The 20,386-nt window shown below is 34.5% G+C and overlaps 1 protein-coding gene across 1 annotated transcript in view; it reads left to right on the top strand.

Moving 5' to 3' along the window:
- The window catches only part of LOC118188984 (uncharacterized), a 45,975-nt gene extending 26,181 nt beyond the window's left edge, over nt 1-19,794 (top strand). The window contains exons 4-9 of the mRNA XM_035359509.2: nt 826-884; nt 8,714-9,005; nt 14,364-14,522; nt 16,955-17,022; nt 19,296-19,389; nt 19,505-19,794. Of these exons, the coding sequence (XP_035215400.1) occupies nt 826-884; nt 8,714-9,005; nt 14,364-14,522; nt 16,955-17,022; nt 19,296-19,389; nt 19,505-19,593 (761 nt within the window). The 3' untranslated portion in view covers nt 19,594-19,794. The remainder of the gene's footprint in view (nt 1-825; nt 885-8,713; nt 9,006-14,363; nt 14,523-16,954; nt 17,023-19,295; nt 19,390-19,504) is intronic.
- The last annotated feature ends 592 nt before the right edge of the window (nt 19,795-20,386 follow it).

Below are 20,386 nucleotides of genomic sequence, written 5' to 3'. Positions count from 1 at the left end.
AATTTTATTTATCTCTCCATTTCGAAAGTACGATTCATGTACCCTGACGAGGCGTTTCAGCGCTCTTTCAGTTTTGGCCGATATATGGCAAACCACATTGACATGGCAAACAGTATCAAACTAAAATTCCACAAGATATACCCTTATTGTAATATTTTCTGACATGACAAAAATCGTGATTTTTTTCCCTACACGTACAGTTTTCTGTTTTGCATGCAAAATTTCTAGATTAAAAATTTCTAGTAATTTAACGCTGCTGAAAATTTAAAGCTTTGGGGCAAATGACATCCGTTAAATTTCCATACAATATGCTGTAATTTTTTATTATATGCAATATGCTGTAATTTCCATGCAATATGCTGTTACATTTATTTTCAAAGCGTTTAACAGAAGTGGATGAATAACGATTTACGGTTTTTTCTGTTTTTTATTACAATTGTAACTCAGTATACGTTGAATTCTTACTAATTTGAAATTCACAGTGTTTCTTTCCGTTAGTTAAAAAAATTGCAGAAATCTCACGATTTACGGATTTTTCTGTTTTTTATTACAATTGTAACTCAGTATACGTTGAATTCTTACTAATTTGTAATTCACAGTGTTTCTTTCCGTTAGTTAAAAAAATTGCAGAAATCTTCAAAATCTTATTTAATAAGAAATAATTTGTCGAGTACTTAAAATAATTTGATGTGCTGCTTTTTCGACATTTACTCTAGTCTTTCGAAGTGCGCATTAGCATGAGTCACTGCATTATTGTTAATTATATTTTAATAATTATGTAAATTTTCCTTCTTATTTTCTTTTCGGTCTCTTCTTTTGTTACAGAGTCTCCTAACTCTACAAATGGGGAATTCCCTAAAAAAGGTGATCGAAAGGTGATAAACGTAAGTAAATTCTCAAGATACTGTAATATTTACACAATATACTGTAATACTGTACTAAAATTTTTCTATAAAAGTTTGTCTATGGTTTTTATGAATTTTCTTTATGCTGCAGCCTTATAGCTTATAGTACTTTTCAGTTAACGAAAGAGACAATCGCCAAATGTGCACCCACTCAAAGTTTTGAACCTATTTATAACGCATCATTGATTAACATTCCGATGATGTTGGGGGAAAAAGCAGAAAAATGAACGTCAAGCCCAGAAGTTTTTTCTTCTGTATTTTCGCTTCCTTAACATGATGAATTGGCAGTTAGATTTCGTACGAACGTTTGTGTCTGGCGCTCAATAGCCCCCGATCAATGGAAAACTAGCAATCCAAATCGCAGCTAGAAAAAATATATTGTAGATACCACCTGATTTTATAGTATGGCATATTAAATTATATACATTTTTTGCTGTGCTTCATTTAAACTTATCTTCTCGAATTATTCTAATTTAATTAACCGATTTCTCATGGCAAGTTGAAAATTATTTAAAAAATCGCAAATTCTCAAATTAAATATCCCAGTCATTTTTATCGTACGGAAGTCAAGCTTCTTACAATTTTATTTTTTTATAATGAGTATAAAAGTTTCCCAAACATAACTGTAGGAACCGGGAGAACGTGTTAAAATTTGGATTTCGTTATTTGTCCAAAATAATTTTTTCTTTGACATATTACATTATTTTATATAATATTTTTTGACCAAAATATTTGGCAAAACATGAGTATTTTCATCATTTAAAAAACTTGTGTAATTGGAAGTCTATGACTACAACCAATAAGTGTGAAAATAAAGGCCGTGTAAGAACTTCTAAGCGGAGTAAGAGGGGTGGGTGTTTATATATATATATATTTGGTTTTCAAAAGAATTGTTATATATATATTATATATAGAGAGAGAGAGAGGGAGTTGTGCAGCACCTTTTTTATTGCAGCCGTCGGCACCATAAGTATGTATATATATATATATATATATATATATATACTTATGGTGCTGACGACTGCAGTAAAAGAGGGTGGTGCACAACTAGATATTCTAGCAATCCCATACACAAATTTCAGTATTCTACAGTTAATCGTTTTTGAGTTATGCGATATCCATACATATTTGTAGACATTACAGAAAAGTCCATTTTACTATCCGTTTTGGAATAAAGATTCTATTATTCTGTCCATACGTACAAAGGTCTGGAGTATCATCCCCACTGTGCACAATTACTTGTATATTAGGATTTATGGTGACATCAGGAATGAGCATTTATAGTAATGTAATAATATACGAGTGTGTTGCAACCTTTCCTGGCCGATAATTATCGGCCTCATGGTTATGAATATTTATAGTACCTAATGGACTCTTCCACTTCTCTTGTAAGTTGCTCGAAATATGGAAGATTAGTTCCATCATTAAAGTGGTCAGATTTTTGGAATCGAAATGCAAGTTTCGTCACGTATTCTGTGTAAATTCACATTGTGTTAAATAGTGGAGACCTGTTACCGGTTGATATAGTGGTTGCCATATAAAGCTGTACTGCTAACTTTATTAATGAACTGGAAAGTCGTCCTGTATCAGACGACTCCCATCGAATTTGCCATTCTTCGAAAACTATATCCCTCAATCTCCGTGTGAATCTCGTGATAGGGATGAGAAGATTTTCATCATTCTCGTCTTTTAAGTTGACGCGTTTCGCATGATCATTGGCCAGCTTGTTTTCGTGATGGCCTTGTTTCGTAAGATCCATTTTAGCTCAACCGTCTGTGATTGTAAAGCCTGCCGTTATAGATTTTATTTCATTTACCAAGAAGTGGCGGTGATTAGAATTTGATAACGAATAGAGTGATGACAAACTGTTCGTGTGAATGGACGTTCTTGTTCTCTTGCAGAGCTGCAGCACCACCCCAAAGCCATCTTTGTGGCAAAGAGTTGTGCTTGGAAGACTGTGTTAAAATCTCCCAAACTTTCCTCATGGATCACCACACTTTAACAGAGTACTACGGAAGCCACCCCAATACGTCCCTCGAGCTACGAACCATTTTTATAGATTTCCATTTAATCTCCATTCGGCTTTTTCAGACTGAATGGTATGGCTATTCTCATGGCTGGATGTTCTTGCCAGAGATCAACTTTGGACTCATGGTCCTGTGCATCGAAGGTGGCGTCAGCTACCGTTACGAGATTGTTCTGTGATCTCATTTTGAGCTTTACAAACTTTCTGGTTGCCGCCAGGTATAGCGAGAATATTCCTGCTAGAACTTGCGTACTGAGTGTGGGCACACGCTTGTACGCTTTTCTTTTTAGGGGCGCGAACTGAGTGGAGGTAAGCCGTTCTCTAAATTTGAAGTTTGAGAGGCATGGGCTCTATGTACCGCTGCCGAAATTTGCATATCTCTCTGTGGCATTCAAATATATCATTTTCAGTAAGGCTTTGGGTGTTCTTATGAGTTTTTGACTCGTGTCAGAAAAGTGCTTCCTCACCCCATTCAGGTGTGCTTGAAAGGTCAGGCATGAGTCCCACACCATTCCCAGATAGCGGAAAGATTCCATACTTGTATGGGATTCATATCCCATTTAATAATAGGTGTCCTGCTACCTTTTATGTTGTCATTTTTAATAGTCATGGCGCTTATTTTATTTGGGTTAAATGCGAGCTTAGAATGCTCACTCCATGACTTCATTTTTTTATTGTCTTTTTAGTGTCCGTACGGACACATGTCTCGCAAATAATAATAATAATAATAATAATGTTGCGTTCTACGGGTTCGTGAATTTGGAGTGATTGATGACAACACATGATGAAGAATCAAAATACAATTTATTCGTCAGTATTAGACAGGTGAGTTCCAAAGACGCGTTACAGTCGTCAAAAACTTACGATAAACACGCTGAAACAATCCGCAACACAGCCTTCAGGCTATCAGGCTATAACGGTGAAGACAGCTTCACGGCAAAACACTAAAGCAGAGCTCCCGACTCTGTCTATCGCTCTCAAGCTAATCTCTGAACTCAAAGCAACACTACTGAACTCAACACGCTCAAGATATTCTTCACGTTAAACTGCTACTCCGTGTACAGGCAGGGTATTTATAGCTTTTGAACTGCCTTCGAGAACATTCTTGGGAAAACTGGTAAGAATTCGTTCTAGAATGTTCACGGTTCGTTTATGGCATATCGCCAATTTTGTTGCCAAATGGGCGATTTCGCTCCAAATCTGGCAACCATGCCTTTCCTTGCCAATTTCTCGAACCCTAAATCTGCTTTGCGAGAAGCGAGTTTTTTGCAAATATAATAATAATAGGAAGAAGAAGAAAATCTGAAATGTTTCATATTTTAAATTACGTCCAAAGGGGCGTTTTTTTAACATTTTGTGTGTTACATTTATTTATTAAATATCACGTTCTTCGCAGTTAAACCATAAAATTCAGTTCAACAACAATATCGCAAAATAGTTTCAAAATGAGCATATCTTTAGAATTTCCGATACACAGACTCACGCGGTGGAGATAAAAATGTTTTCTTTGTAGAACGTTAACATTGCTCGCTTTGAAATCCTTGAGTTTTTTAAGCAAAAATTCGTTAAAGTTTTACAAAATAGGAAATTGATAATAAAACAATTTCCAAATTTCAAATTGGGTCTTCCACGTGCCCATATTCGTAGGAGGATTGCGTCATTCAAAATTCGATGGCTCTATGTACCGTTGTTTTATCACAATGCGAGAAATATACATGCATTTTTGCAGATTTTTCATTATTTAATTTCTTTAACTATAACACAGGGCGATAATACTTGTGGCAACAGTTTGAAAAGTGATTCGCCGTTTGTAGTGAATCGACGCAAAATCGCAAAACGAAAACAATAGTTCTTCAGGAACAAAGTCCCTTTGGACTAATAATAATCAAAAGGGATTTGGGAACTGTCAGAATGGATATTTCCACTGAAATGTGATACTCGAAATTTTCTCGATTGCAATATTTCCTTTACTTCGTACAAGGAAGTAAAATTTCGCTTGTTACAAAAGGGTGTTTATCAATTTAGCCTTTTCCGTTTTTTCCTGCTGTCAAAACGATAACTATTCGTGCACTGCTGTTCTTTTTTCCCCTCATAGTAATGTCTATTGACTAAATATTTCTATTTCATCCTCTTTTAAAAAATTATTTTTGAGATAAGGAACATTACTTGATAAACTGTTCAATGGTTTGTGACCCTATTTGAGTGTCAAAGTAAAGTCATCCCAATATGTTTTGATTTTTAACGAAATCAGAAGCTTCACTAGTTTTTAAATATCTATTTGTACAGCGGTCTATCATTCTATCAGACTATCAGGGATCAGACTATCAGGAAATATATCAGACTATCAGGGATACTTGATGGTAATCTGAAGTAAACAGCAAAATATTAAATGAATTTTTGTAGTTCTTGCAAAACTCATTTCTACTTTTCTTCTGAAATCATCGTCTCTACCACAAATTTTAATCATTAAAAAATGAATATTAAACTTTCAGTTCGTGAATTTATTTTATTACTATAGAATATATAAAATAGTTCTTTCATTTCAAGACTTAAGAAATAGAAAATCATGTTGTTCCTAACAAAATCTAAGCCATTAGTTCCCAACGGGGCAGTACTGACCCCTCCATTGGGCGCTGAAGCTTTCCATGAGAGCGGTAGCAGGTCCAGAGGCAAAGAGCGGCGCTAAGACAATTAAAAGGGATAATCATGGAATACCTACGTATTTGGGAAATTAATATAATAAAATACTTTGAAAATACCTACTATTTCCGTAAATAAACATTTTTATCTAGCTATCTAAATTTTTTATCTTTTTGCTGTGACAAAAAGAAGCATTAAAAATTTTTACTTAGCATTAAATGTACGTATACCTAATTCGGTTTATTGTCGGTGACAAGTCCTTGCACGTTGGTAAGCAAAGATGTCATTCACACATCAAGCAAGTTTCGACAAAAATATGCAATTATTTTTTTACTGAGCCATCATCAAAAGCCATCACTGGCATCACAAATAAGCAAAAACATACAAATCGATGCGTGCACAAAATCAAATCTTTTAGAGAGAGAGAGATCTAGGAATGTCTTATTATTGTGTGCTTCACTAATAATCTATATTTGTGAGTGAAAGTGACAGAATTCATATGCTGAGCTGGATTTTAGATCCTTTCGCAGATGCAGATAAACAGAATCATCAAATTTAGCAGAACTCGTAGAACTTACAACTAATAAAGTACAATTTAGAAATGGATACCAAAAGTTCTGACAAAAACAGACTGCGTATCACTGAATATGTCAATTTGCGACTGATGTTAACGAAGTCGGAACCCGACATTAACAAATTGTTAAAATTTCACTCCCTTTAACCATTTAAGTAATTTTTTTTATTTCTTATTGATTTTGCTTATTTTTACATTTTTAGTAAACAACTTATTATTATATTTGATCATCCTTTTAATTAATTTCTACCTTATGATATTTAATAAGTAGATATACATATAAATATATATATATGATATATAATATGCAGGAATATTTTAATATTTAGTTAAATTAACTAAATATTAAAATATAATAATAATATAGTTAAGTTAACTATAATATAAGGGGGAGTGTGGGAAATTTTTTTTTTAGTCCAAAGAAGCTTTGTCCCTAAAGGACTATTGTTCAGTATAAATGTCCGTTTCACTTTTGAAACTGTTGCCACCAAATGTTAGAGTCCTGCATTATATTTAAAGAAATTAAGTAATGAAAAAGCGGCATAAATGTATGTATATTTCTCACATAGTGATAAACGGTACATAGAGCCATCGAATTTTGAATGACGTAATCCTACTAGCATGTGGAAGCCCGAGTTCGAAATCTGGAGTTTGTTCTATTATCGATTTCACGCTTTGTAAAACTTTAACGAACTTTTGATTAACCTCTTCGTCGTCCGTAACGCGTCTAGCTCGCTCAAGTGAAACTTCTGCAGGACGGCCGTAACGGGCTTCAAGCGTTCTTCTACATTTTAAAACTTTTAAACGTTTAAAACTCTTTCTAAATGTTTACTTGTTTGAGTTTTTATTTTTGTTTGCTCTAATACCTCCTAGAAGGCTGCACTAATCAGGAATTCTATTTCTAATTGAATTTTCCCCGCGTTTTATGAATATTCGCGCCATTTTACATAAGATACAAGACAGTGAGAGATGCCCTTCAACGTCTACTCAGCAGAAAAAGACAAGAAGGATATACGTTTAATGAGCACAGTCCATAATAACTCGATGATTGATGTTGAAACACGGAAAGGAACTGTAAAAGAACCAATAATTGTAAAAGATTACAACAAAATGGAAGGAGTGGACCGCCTGGATCAGATGTTATCAAATTATCCTGCTGTTAGAAATAAGAAGAGATACTGTTGCGTGCGTACGGGTTCGTTACGAAATGAATGCAAAAGTCTGATGAAAAATAGACAAAATTTTATTATTATCACAATAAAAATGCTTAAATTCCCTCAGACATTCTTTCAGTATTACAATATTTCACAGTAGTTATCTTTCAACTACTCAAAAGTTCAACAGAAGTTAATTCAAAACAGCTAATGTTACAATTCAACGAATTGTAAATTAAATGGTTTTATTTCTCGCGCAATACAGCGCGTGACGAATATTAAAAGAAAGCTAAGCCGTAAAATTGAAAATACAAGAGCGCGTGCATGTAACATTTAATAGATATCTCTTTTTGATTTCAAGAAAGTACTAGAAAATTCTCGCGCGCGATTTTAAAATCTTATAAAAGGAGGAAAACCTCTCAGTTCGTAGTCAGTTATTTTAGTTAGCTCGTTGATGTTTTAGGAGTTTGTTTAGAAAACTGCTCTTGTTGATTGTAGCGAATTCGCGGATTAGCTTTCTTTTAATATTCGTCACGCGCTGTTTTTTTTTTTTTTTTTTTTTTTTTTTTTTTCTCCTCGCAAAGGGGACGGAGCTCCAAAAAAGGATGGGAACGTCTGGTCTAAGCCTTTCTGGAATTTTCATAAAGATCAATCAGATATCCATCTTAATGGATATTTTTAATGAATTTTAAATTGATAAACATAAGTCAATTGCTGTGAAAAACCTAGTGGTCACAACAAAAGAGGCATTTAAAAATTAAAATACATAACTACAAATTAATATTTAAAAATTAGAACGCTCAATCACGAATTGACTGTCAACTTCTTGCCTTTTATAAACAAAAAAAAAAGTTGTCAAACTTTTGAAACTCGTACATAATCTCTCAAACATCCTTTAAAGCTGAATACCTAGATTTGAATGAAAAAAAATATCTAAAAAGTCTAGTAAGAACAAAATATAACACGCATTTTAATGAATGTGCAATCTGATGAAGACCTGACACATACATAAGCATAAATATGATCTACGGAATGAAACTGAGTTCATAAAATGAGTTCAAATAATTTTAATTCTACCAGACCAGTAAAATATGCTTATAGCAAAAGCAGAACCTGAATAGAAGAGAACTCGGGGAAATATTTATTTATTTCAGTTTATTTGAGGTAAAATGTCTCTAGAGCAAAAAAGGTCTTATATGCTTGTAGTATATTGGCTAATTTTGTATTGCATTATGTAAGCAATTATTTATATCGTATGGGAAAATATTCATATCAACACCTAATACAATAAAAATTAACATGAAATTAAAAGCGCTTATTAAGATTATGCTTTTAACATGTGCTGCGGATACATAAGTCATGTTTAGAGAGCGCAGAATTTATAAATGCATTATTTGTTTTTTTACTTTATTAGGCGAAATGGAACAACAGAGGAGACATTAATCCAGAAACTCCCCGAGATTACCCACTTCTCCCACCTACCTCTCCTGCAGACGATTCTCGAAATTACAAACCAAATGAATGTCGCTGCCCGCGTGGTCCACCTGGATTTCCTGGAAAAGAAGGATCCAAAGGTGACAAAGGAGATAGAGGGCTTAGAGGGGAACCCGGTTCTAGTATTTTCCCCACAGATTCAACTAATACTAGGATCTGGTCCAGAGGTCCTCCTGGTGAACCGGGTTTACCAGGCCTAGAAGGAAGACCAGGTGAGATCATCTTTAACTCTTTTTGCATTTATTAAATCGGCGTCTATAATTACGTTCGTAATCTGGGGTATGTACGGAACATCTGAATTAAATCCACTCATTGAAATTAGAGAAAAAGGCATTATGGTTACCAAATTGCAGAGTAAACAGAGTAGTGAATATAAGCATGACAGCAGATATGAACTCATTGATTAATGCTATAATAATGTTTCACTGAATGTAACCATAACATTTATGCCATTGCTTTACAAACGCTGTTGCTGTCAATAATTTATCCCTTCTGCACTGTAAAGAAACTTTTATGCACATTCTGATGCAGTTGATTATTTTTTTTCTTTTCTTTTTAAAGAATGATTCTATTCAGCTCACCAAAAAGCTGTCTCACAGCGGAAGTGCTTCGTCTATGATAAACTTTGCTGTAACTGAAACTACTACTCTGAACCTAAGATAGAATGTTTCAGATGACTATTTTTCCCTTTTAATGAATGGAAATGAAGAATGAAAAATCTCTAAAGAATACTCTAAAGAAATGTATTACCTAGAAAGAGAGATATTTGCACTTTTTTTTTCCATTATATCTTTAAGAGCAATTAGACAGCTGCGTATAAAACCATAGCTTTCCATTAGAATGGCTGGTAACCTTACTGATGAATAAGACAAGGGATGATAAACATATTGTTACGAAATGCACAGGCGCGATAAGATGGCTTCCCCGCAAAGCAATTCTAGGGTTGCCATAAATGCAAGAAAAGTCAGTGTTGCCACATTTCGCGAGAAATCGCCCATTTGGCGAAAAAATTACCGATATACCATGGACGGATGGAGAACCTTCTGGAACGAATTCTTACCGGTTTAGCCCAGAATGTTCTCGAACACAAGCCGAAAGCTATATAAACCCTGCTGGTCCGCAGTCAGTGTGTGTGTGTGTGCCTCGTCTAGCGAGCTGATAGTCTGATAGTCAGTGATATCATTGAGGGAGTGCCTCGAAGTCTAGCGCCGAGTTGGTCGTTGAGTGCATCGAATAGTCTCTTAATGAATCGCGGTTAGTGCATCGTCGAGAGAGTGTGTTAAGCTCCGGGAACGACTGAACCGAAACGTCGGGAGCTGTGCTCTGTGTGTCGTCAAGTGCATCGCGAGTTGTAGCGTGGAGAGTCTCGAGAGTACGACCAAGCAGAAACGGGAGCTGTACTCTGGTGTTTTACAGTGAAGCTGTCTCCACCGTTATAGCCTGATCACCTGAAGGCTGTGTTGCTGATTGTTCCAGCGAGTTTATAGTAGATCTTCGACGATTGTAAAACGTGACTTTGGAGCTGTCCTGATTAATACCGGCCAATAAAGTGTGTTTCGATATTCCATCAAGTTCTGTGGTCGTTATTCACTCCAAATCCACATAAACCCCGTACGAACGTGAAAGAAGAAAATAACTGGTGTCAGAAAAGAAAAACGCAACAATATATTAAACTTAGAATAACAGATATTATATTTGAATAAATTATATCAGTTGTTATTATAAAAGTATTGGGTGAGTGCTACCCATCTTTGGGTATGCAAATTTGCAATGGAATTGATGTCACACATGACATTGTAATAACGAAAATCGTCGGCCAATCAAACGTGTGGATGCCTCACATATAAATGCATCGTGTCTCGCAGAGTTAATCATCTCAAAACAAAACAAAAAAAATCGCAGGTGTAACATGGAAAGCGAGAAGGAGCATATAAGACACTGTTTATTATATGAGTTCGATAAAAAAGAGTACGGCAGCCGCAGCATGTCGCAATATTTGTCAAGTTTAAGGGGAGAATGCAGTAGAAAGCACGTCGTCGATGGTTTCGTAAATTTAGGAAAGGAGAGAAAAGCTGCCAAGATCAGGCTAGGAGTGGACGACCATCACACGTTGTAGAAGACGATATTGACCCAGGCCATAACTAACAACCGGAACCCAACCGTGCAAGAATTAGCGGAGACCTCCAACGTACACAGGACAACGGTCGAGAGACGGCTGGTTAAGTTGGGTTTTACGAGAAAGTTGGATCGTTGGGTTCTACATAAGCTGACAGCTAATCAACGAGATGACCGAATCACCACCTGTGTTTCCTTGCTTTCCCGGTACAAAAACACCCATTCTTGATATGAATTGTGACAGGAGATGAGAAGTGGGTTATGTACCGTAAACATAAAGTGTCGTAGGAGTGTGTGTCGCCCTTCTGACCCGCCTGCATTGACTTCGAAAGCCGAACTTCATTCCAAGACGGTGTTATTGAGTGCGGGGTGGGATGTGCAGAGAATAATTCACAAGGAGCTCCTGCCACTCAACCAAACTATCACTGCTACCTTCTACAGTTAGACAAGCCGCATTCAAACTTGGTAGCAAAGCGGCCAGGTCCTATCAATCGTCGCCGTGTTATCCTTCATCATGATAACGCCAGACCACAGACCACATGCTGCTATCATCCCTCGCCAAAAGTTATTCGGCTTCGGTTGGGAGGTATTGCCCCATCCTCCCTATTCTCCTGAATTGGCACCAACTGTCTATTACCTATTTCGTGCGTTGAACAATTCCTTGAGTTCAGAAAATCTTTGATGAACTTGATTCTGCGAAAACTGCCATCCATCATTTGAGTTGAAACTGCCGGAATTTTACCGCCGCGGGATTTATCTCTTACCAGAAAGATGACAAGAAGTCATAGATAACAATGGGAATTGTGCACAATAATAGGTACTGTTTATTTTGCGTTCATTTGGTCTTCTTTATGGGTAATGAAAACGGGTAGAACTTTTGAAATTACCCAATATTTATCTTCACCTCTAGTACTTTTGCCTTAAAAAGTGTGGTATTATTTATACTTTAATATTTTAAAAGGTATCGTAATAAATCTATGCTAATGGGCATCAAAAGAGTAATCCCAATTGAAAGTAAGCATGAAAGAAATATTTTTAAAAAATTTATTATATCCTCCGACATTAGGTGCTACACGGGAAAGGAGGGATAGTCCGTAAATGTCTTCTTTTTAAGGGAAATTGGCTCATAATCACGTTACACGCCAGCTCGAACCCTGTACCCAACGACCAGTTTTTTGCGTTCGGCCATAATGATAACATTATGCAAAGTTATCATTCTGTTCCCTCTGCAATCACATCTCCCGCAGAATTTAATTCTGCCTTGAATATTTTCTCGCGTTAACTTTATTATTTGCACTCTCACTGTATGCCACATGCCAATGGGCCTATTAATCGTAAAATCTTTCCTCTCCGCTTTATGCTTTTATGTTGTATCGTGTTTATACGAAAAAATTATAAAAAATCAAAATTTAAAAAAAAATGATTAAAAATCTAAAAACTTACAAAAAAAAATTATGTATCCTTAAGTTTTATAAATTCTCGCTATCTCTAAACTTTCTCGAGCCATGTGGCTCCCTCTATTGAGAAGTTTACTACTTATGTAATTTTCCTCTTTCTGCTCGCTTTTATGTAATTCTGATGAGGAGGTACATGGTTTTGAACCATAGGCACTCCGCAATTTTTAATCATTGGCATTGGCTAACGTAGTTGTCCCTTAATTTAAATTAGCCGACGATTATCAACAGGCACGTATAATATGGCCGAGCTTAATAGCTTCAAGAAGGAAATAGCCATTGCGATTAATGTGGGGCTTGATGCTATCTTGTCTTATGATTGGGATTTTGGGGAACTACGGATTTTATCGGACAGCCGTAATGCACTGCAACATCAAACTATGAAACCAGCATATCTATTCTGCTCAAACTGAGGAAGATATCTCAGACCCACGACGTCCACCTCCAGTGGATCCCATCACATGTTAATATTAGTCGTAATGAGGTCGCTGATAAATTGGCAAAAGAGGGTAGTGAAAGTGAAATGGTCACTGGCTTCTCACTTACTTACCAAGTTAGAACTGAAATTACCATCACTTCCTCTAGTACCTAATCCGGGTGGACCTGGAGGCCCTGGTGGCCCTGGTGGACCCACAGGGCCAGGCAAACCATTCAATCCGGGTTTGCCTGGCCCTGAAGAACTTTATTCAAATGAAAGATCTAAATTTAATATTATATGGCGTATTCCACCTACGCACCAGTGGTCCACAGGAACTATCCCATGGCTCCCTACTGGAAATCAAATGTGACCGTGTCAAATGAGACTGCTCTGGCTAGATTAACAAGTGGCCATCTTAAATGTCTTTCCTTTGACAGTGGCAAAAAAATCCACCCCGATTGTAAAAAATGCTGTCACCATTCAGCTTCACCGGATCACATACGGGGTTGCATCGGACTTTTTGTCCGATCCCCTCTCTGTTATTGATTTTTTGGCCGTCAGCAACCTTCTGGAGCTGATCTGACATATGCCAGATCTTTCGAGAATAAGCAACAACAACAGGAAATAGAAAGAAAGCTAACACACGCAACCTAGACTCCTAAACACTCTCTCTCGAAGTTAGTTGAACTTCCTATAAATACTACTCCTAACTCATTTAATTCAACACGATTCTAAAAACTCATTCTGGTAGGGAGTTGTAAGTGGAAAACAAGATTGGAAAGGGTTTCGGAATTAAGAATAACTGTTATAAAAATAGAATACACAAGTTTTATAATACATATGATTTTTATTACAATAAGCAAATGATAATATACACGATAATAAAATTGTGCTTGTGCGAGATTTATTAAGATTAATTTTTTACGTATTGAAATGTTTCTGATAGTTTATAATTTTAGATTTAAAGAAATTAAATTTCAGAACTTTTTTTTTATTTTACTGGTAATTGACATATATTACTTGCTTGTAGAAGTGCAATGGCTACTTTTCTGTTAGAGCCTATTTAGTATCAACATAAACTTTCGAGTAAAATCTAGCTAGATGATGGTAATACGTAACGATACCTGAAGCTTTGCGGAAAAAAATAATTTGTAATAACAATAATAAATGTATTATATAATAGATATATGTCCTTTAATATGCGCTAATGTATTATATAATATATATATGTCCTTTAATATGCGCAATGCCGATGATAGCCTGTGCGTGTCGAATTTGCATAGTTCTTTGATTTTTCTTAAGCAAAAACAAGCCGCTATTTACATATTAGAATAACAGTATTCTTCATATGCACAACGATCTGTTATTCAATACAGTAAAAAATATTCAATATATTGAGCGAATACATATTCAGTTTATTGAGGTAAACAATGTATTGAATATTTATTTTTAATTGTCGGAAATATCTTAAATAGATTATCCGAAATGACTTCGTCCCATTAGATCGTGAAGCAAACTTCTATTATATTTGGAGCTATTATCATAACTGATGTGAAGTAATATTTCTGTTTTATTCTTTCCAGGTCGTGAAGGAAGAGAAGGTTTGCCAGGATTACCAGGTGTAAAAGGAGAACGTGGTAACGACGGGGAGCCCGGATTGAATGGTTTGCCTGGCCCTGTGGGCCCACCAGGGCCGCCAGGGCCTCCAGGTCCACCCGGATTAGGTACTAGAGGAAGTGATGGTAATTTCAGTTCTAAAAATCATGTTTTCCGATTATGTGAATACTTTTTATTGCCTTTTTCTTAAAAATCTTAAAAATGTTCCCATTTATCGTAGATAACGACTTCTGAAACTGAACAGTATGTCTTAGAATATGAACAAACTTTAATATTGTGCTTCCCCTAAGGAAGCCATCTTTGCATGGAAAGCCAAAATAATTTAATGCTTAGATCTACAAAACCTTGGGATTTGATAGGTCCAAAATCATTCTGTAATTTCTCTTAATTCTATCTCATGAAAACAAAAAGGTATAGTAGGGGCACTGAACGATCTCTGCGCATAGGGATCTAGATTGTCTTAATATACTGTGCATAAATGTGCACTTTTAAATTGAACTGTGCATAATTACCTTGTTTAAACATCACGATAGTGACCATCGTAAATCAGTTTTATGTGAGGAAAATAAGATCAATCGTTAGTGCATAAAAAAGGGAATCCAAACTCTGGATTTATGTGAATAAAATAATAAGACATTCTGAGTAACACTAGATAGTATTTGATTGCAAGAAGTAGAATATTTGCATATTTGTAAGATTGTAAATTTAGAACATACTGTTAAGTGTATGAAATCGACCAGTTCTCCACTCTGTGTAATATTTTTTAAGTACTTTTGTCGATAATAATATGAGAATCAATTTTGTACATTAAAAGTGCTAATTCAATAAATTCCATCTCTATCAGAAATCGCAAAAATGCTTTTCAGAGATCAAGGTTTACCACATACAGGTCAATTTCATTGTACGTAATTTAAAGCTTCTTCATGAAAAAGAAATTTTGTTCGGTAATTTTTAAATACATTCATGTAGAATGACTTAATTTAACAAAAATTGATTACTGATATTCTTCCTGTTACTTTTAACTTTTATAACCTTTTCTAGTTTGCATTATGTTTTTAGAATACCATCAACCGTTTTCAATTAAGAGTAGGATCCATACATTATTTAGAGTAAAAATAACAACAAATTTTCAACAATGCATAATGTTAATAAATGTTTTTTTTTTCTTTGCAGAGATCTGATTTAATTCTAAAGATGGGCGACTTAATTCAATTTTCCTTCATAAATTTTCATCATCTTCTTAAAGTCTAGTAAATCTTGCTTATTAATATGCAGTAAAGATATGAAAACTAATTTTTAGCCATAAAAAATTACTTCAGAAATCATTCTTTAATCAGTAATGGTATTATAATGCCTATAATTTTTGTATTTACAAACTCCGAACTTTATAAAAGTTTTGATTTTATGTTTAAATCAAATAGAAGAATTACAGACCCCTCCCAAGAAAAAGAGTGCTATTAGATGTGCTATGTATTTTATAAAAATGATTTTTAACCGTTGGTTCTCTACTTTTCCTTATAAATTACTGAAAAGAAAGAGACGAAAAATCGCCGGAATTTCTTTTAAAATTTTGTACAATCGATATTTACAAACGAATGAAAATCTTTCAGCAATTGATGTGAAATAGAAACATTTTTCATTTTCTGTTATAACATACGTATAGCATATAAATATATAAATTAAATTAAAAATAGATTTAAAAAAATGTCCTTTTTATCTGCATCCTTTTTTCAACTATAAATGTTAAATAAATTTAATTTAAATGTAATTAATTTAAAACTGAAAGATTTTCGTAACTTTATTTGCCCAATTTGTTCTCAGTACGAATCTCGGTATATTAATGACTGTGTTCTACTGTTAGATATGGCGTGCATTTTCCCGCATTACAAGTTTTTTTTTAATACATATTTCAAAGTTGTTTAAAATTTTTCTTCGGGCTACATTCTTTTTTCTATTTTTGACCACATATTAGTTGTTTTTTTTTTTTTTTTTTTTTTTTTTTTTTTTTTTTTTTTGTAATTTTACTGTATTATTAAATTTAAGCCAAGTGCTTTTTTCGATTCCATCCAGCCAGGGTTGGGCTACTATGCACTTTAATTTGTTTTTCCCAGGTAAAATTTTTATAAGTATTGATGAAATTTCTGAAGTGTATATAGGTTAGCTCAGAAACGGGATAATTTTCTTTTACTTTTCTCGAGACACCAACTCTGTGATGAAGATACGTCGGGAAATGTAAAATCCATTCAATCTAATTGGAATATCATTTTTGAAACATTTCTTTAAATTTTTATCTCAGTGTTTTCTATATTGCTTTCAGTTTTAATTTTATTTTCAATTTTAACACAAAATTATTTAATTTTTGAGGATATTTTACTTATATCACTTTTGTGCAGTGATTGTTTTGTACCAATTCCTTTTGGTTCTACTTTGGAATATCTGAATATAATATTTAAATTTGCTTTAAAATTTAATTTAAAGTTATATAAATGCATAGATGTATAAGACCTTTTTAATGCTTTTAAGTTAATAATTTCTTTTTAATCCTTTCTTAACCCAGTCTTTATACCAAGGAAAGGAGATCTACCTCCAGACTATGATTATCAGGATAACCTATCTATGATGCAGGTACGTAAATTTTTAATTGATCTGAATTTTTATCAATATATTTAAGCGTTGTCCGGTTCCTGTAATTACGTTTGAGAAAATTCTGTACTTGTTATAAAAAAATTACTGTAGACTCTCTCTTTTAGCTTAAAGAGCCGCTGATGCGTAGAATTACTTACGAAAGTGTGAGGGTGTTATAAAAAAATAAAACAAACAAAATATCTTACACACACATATATTTTATTTTTTATTTATTACATTTATTCATTCGATATGACCTTACGTAAAATTGGTCGATGATGTTAAACCTATAAATGAATTGTCGAGTATTTTTGGATAGTTACTTGCCACCATCCTGAGATTAAAATGATGCTTCATAAAATTAGATGCCTTTTCATTTCGTTTCACGTCTACATTGATATGATGTCCCGGTAGTGCTTTCACCTTGAATGGCAGAGCCGGTTAGTACCAAAATCACTAGTCTGCATTGATATCTCCCATGATAATAATAGGAGCATCTGTATCTACAGTAAACTCGCCATCGATCGATAGTCTCAGAATATTTCATCAATGCACTGAACACGAACATCTTTAAATGTTTTGAATTAGCATCTGGATGAATATATATGGATGCCAGAATATATCTTGACTGTTCATTAATAATTACATCAACTATACAAATGCCGCCTGCTTATGAATCCTGTATTCTCTTACGCTACTTAACAGTAAATTCATTTGGTCCACAATGTACTACACTCGCCAAATTTCTGCAAGTCGCTACAGGAAATAGCTTGGCAAAATAAAATACAGCAAACACTACCCGAGCACGCTGACTGTCTAGGCACGTTGTCTGCCAGACAGACTTGCCACTCGCACGCGGTCACGCATAAGCACAAAGCTTTGACTTCGCTAAAGTTTCGCTATTCTTGACGCTATTCTATACATATACCGTTTGTTTAATTTTTAAAATGTTTATATATTTTCTAAAGTGCTCTTTTATCTATCTAATGATGCATTTATATTGATTGCATCATTAGATAGTTATATTCATTAGATAGCAATATTTGTAGTTTCGAAGATATAATCATTCGCGCACACCTTAAATAGCTTCTTAATATTAAACTTTTCAGACCATTAGGAAGGAACGTAATCCTACGTTTAAAAAAAAAAAAAAAAAAAAAAAAAAAAAAAAAAAAGAAAGAAAGAAAGAAACCGAAAAGTTGACTTTAATCCAACAAAAATTGACTGAGATGTTCATTTTAATACTAGTTCGTAGAAATCTGCATGTAAATTGTATTCTTTTATTATATATTTTTCTTCTAAACAAGCATTTTTCAGCCCATGGAGCAATTTAGCTAAAATTTATGCGTATTTTTATGCAAAGTTAGACCCCCGACTTGAGCACTTTTTGTTGTGTCAACTTCCGATCAATTCCGGGGTATTACTGCATATAATTTTAGTAATATTCAATAATATTGTTGCGTTTTTCTTTTCTGACACCAGTTGTTACGTTATTTTCTTCACGAGTTCGTACGGATTTGGAGTGAATAACGGCGACACTGGATGAAGTATCGAAACATACTTTATTTAGCCAATATTAATCAGGACAGCTCCAAGTTCCTTTTCATAGTCATCGAAGATCTACTATAAACACGCTGACACAATCAGCGACACAGCCTTCACGCTATCAGGCTATAACGGTGAAGACAGCTTCACGGCAAAGCACTAGAGTAGAGCACCCGACTCTGCTTGGTCGTTCTCGTAATTCCACGTACTCTCGAGACTCTCCACGCTACAACTCACGATGCACTCGACGACACACAGAGCACAGCTCCCGACTCTTCGGTTCTGTCGCTCCCGGAGCTTAACACATTCTCTCGATGATGCACTAACCGCGATACACTAAGAGACACTCGGCACTCGCTGCCCGGCTGTCAACTCGATCGAAATCTCACAGACTGACTAACTACCTCGCCCTCTATGAGGCACACTCCCTGACTGCGGACCAGCCACCGCGCCTGCACATTTCGTAACAATAAATATTTCATTAAATAAAAGTGCGGCATTGTGTCTTATGACTTGTTTTAGCTCTCAACGTCTTGGATACATTTCACAGATGGACAGTTTATTATAAAAATATGGTAATTAAATTAGGACAAAGTATCATTTTCGAATACGAAGGAAGTTTTTGATAATTATATAGCTCAAAATAATTGTTCTTGTATGATATACTCAGAATGCAGTAACACAATTTGTCCAAAAATTATATCAAAGCTTCGTATTGTTTCATTAAGGTCGTGTTAGAGAGCATGCAGAAGACAAAACTGGACATAGAAAATTTGCAAACTAGAGTGGCCATTCTTGAGGAAGTTCTTCCCCAGATATTAGGTACATTTTTAATTGTTCTATAAAAGCGAAGTAGCAGTTTTATGGCGTTATTTTTGTTGAATTTATGAATAAGGGATATAATGTTTTTATTTCTTTTTTTTCTCCCTCCTTCTAGAACAAAAGCAACCACCTATCGGTATCAGCGTAATTCCTGCGGATGACCAAGATCATTCTGGTGATAATCAGTACAAACGATTTGGTTAAAAACTTATTACATAAATCGTTTTCAACATTACAAAGCCATTGGTTTGCTAATGTAGCAGCAATTATAGTGGTGAAAAGAAAAACTAAGTTTAAAGCAGAATTAATTATGCACGCCTTGAAATAATCTCTAAATTTCAAAAATGCGTATGATTTCAATATTTTGCCAATAAAGTGGGAAAATAAATCTTTTGATAAAATGCATGCCATGACCATAACTTTATTTTATGTATTCTTTTTTTGGGGGGGGTCCTGTTTTTTCCTGAGAGATGAAAAATTTATCCGATGAAGGAACTTGGGATCTTTGCCTTTCTAAGACAATATGGTATACAAATCTTCTAGAGAAAGATATATGTGCGAACGGATAATGACAGATTATATGCGACAAAGATACATGGGCCATCATTACATTAAATGTGTTATCTTAAACAGAGTTTTAGTTTTCAGAGTAAATGCTGTCAATAAAATGTTTCTTAATCATTACACTTTATTTCGCTCTTAGTTATTTCAATACGCAAAAACTAAGAGATACATTGCTGATGTTTAGAAAAATTTTACTAAAATGTTTAGAAAATTTTTATTTAGTCAAAATGAGCTTATGATAAAAAGTTTTCTCAGTGGATGTCTAAGCTTTGCACATATTCTTTCTAAAGAAAACTGTTCAGTGTGTCTCTTGTTTTGTAACGGAAAAAAAGCGAAACTAGTTTATCAGCTCAAAAGAATGAAGGATTTTCCACGTTGTTGAAAAGAACCATTTAAGCTTTAACGTCTAGTAAAAATTGAAAAATAATTCCAT

This window comes from Stegodyphus dumicola, chromosome 6 (assembly GCF_044657685.1).
Source record: "Stegodyphus dumicola isolate Sdum_Otavi_A_Nest chromosome 6, ASM4465768v1".
Taxonomy (NCBI): Eukaryota; Metazoa; Arthropoda; class Arachnida; order Araneae; family Eresidae; genus Stegodyphus; species Stegodyphus dumicola.
Note: the sequence above shows the minus strand (reverse complement) of the source record. Positions and strands in the feature narration are given on the sequence as shown.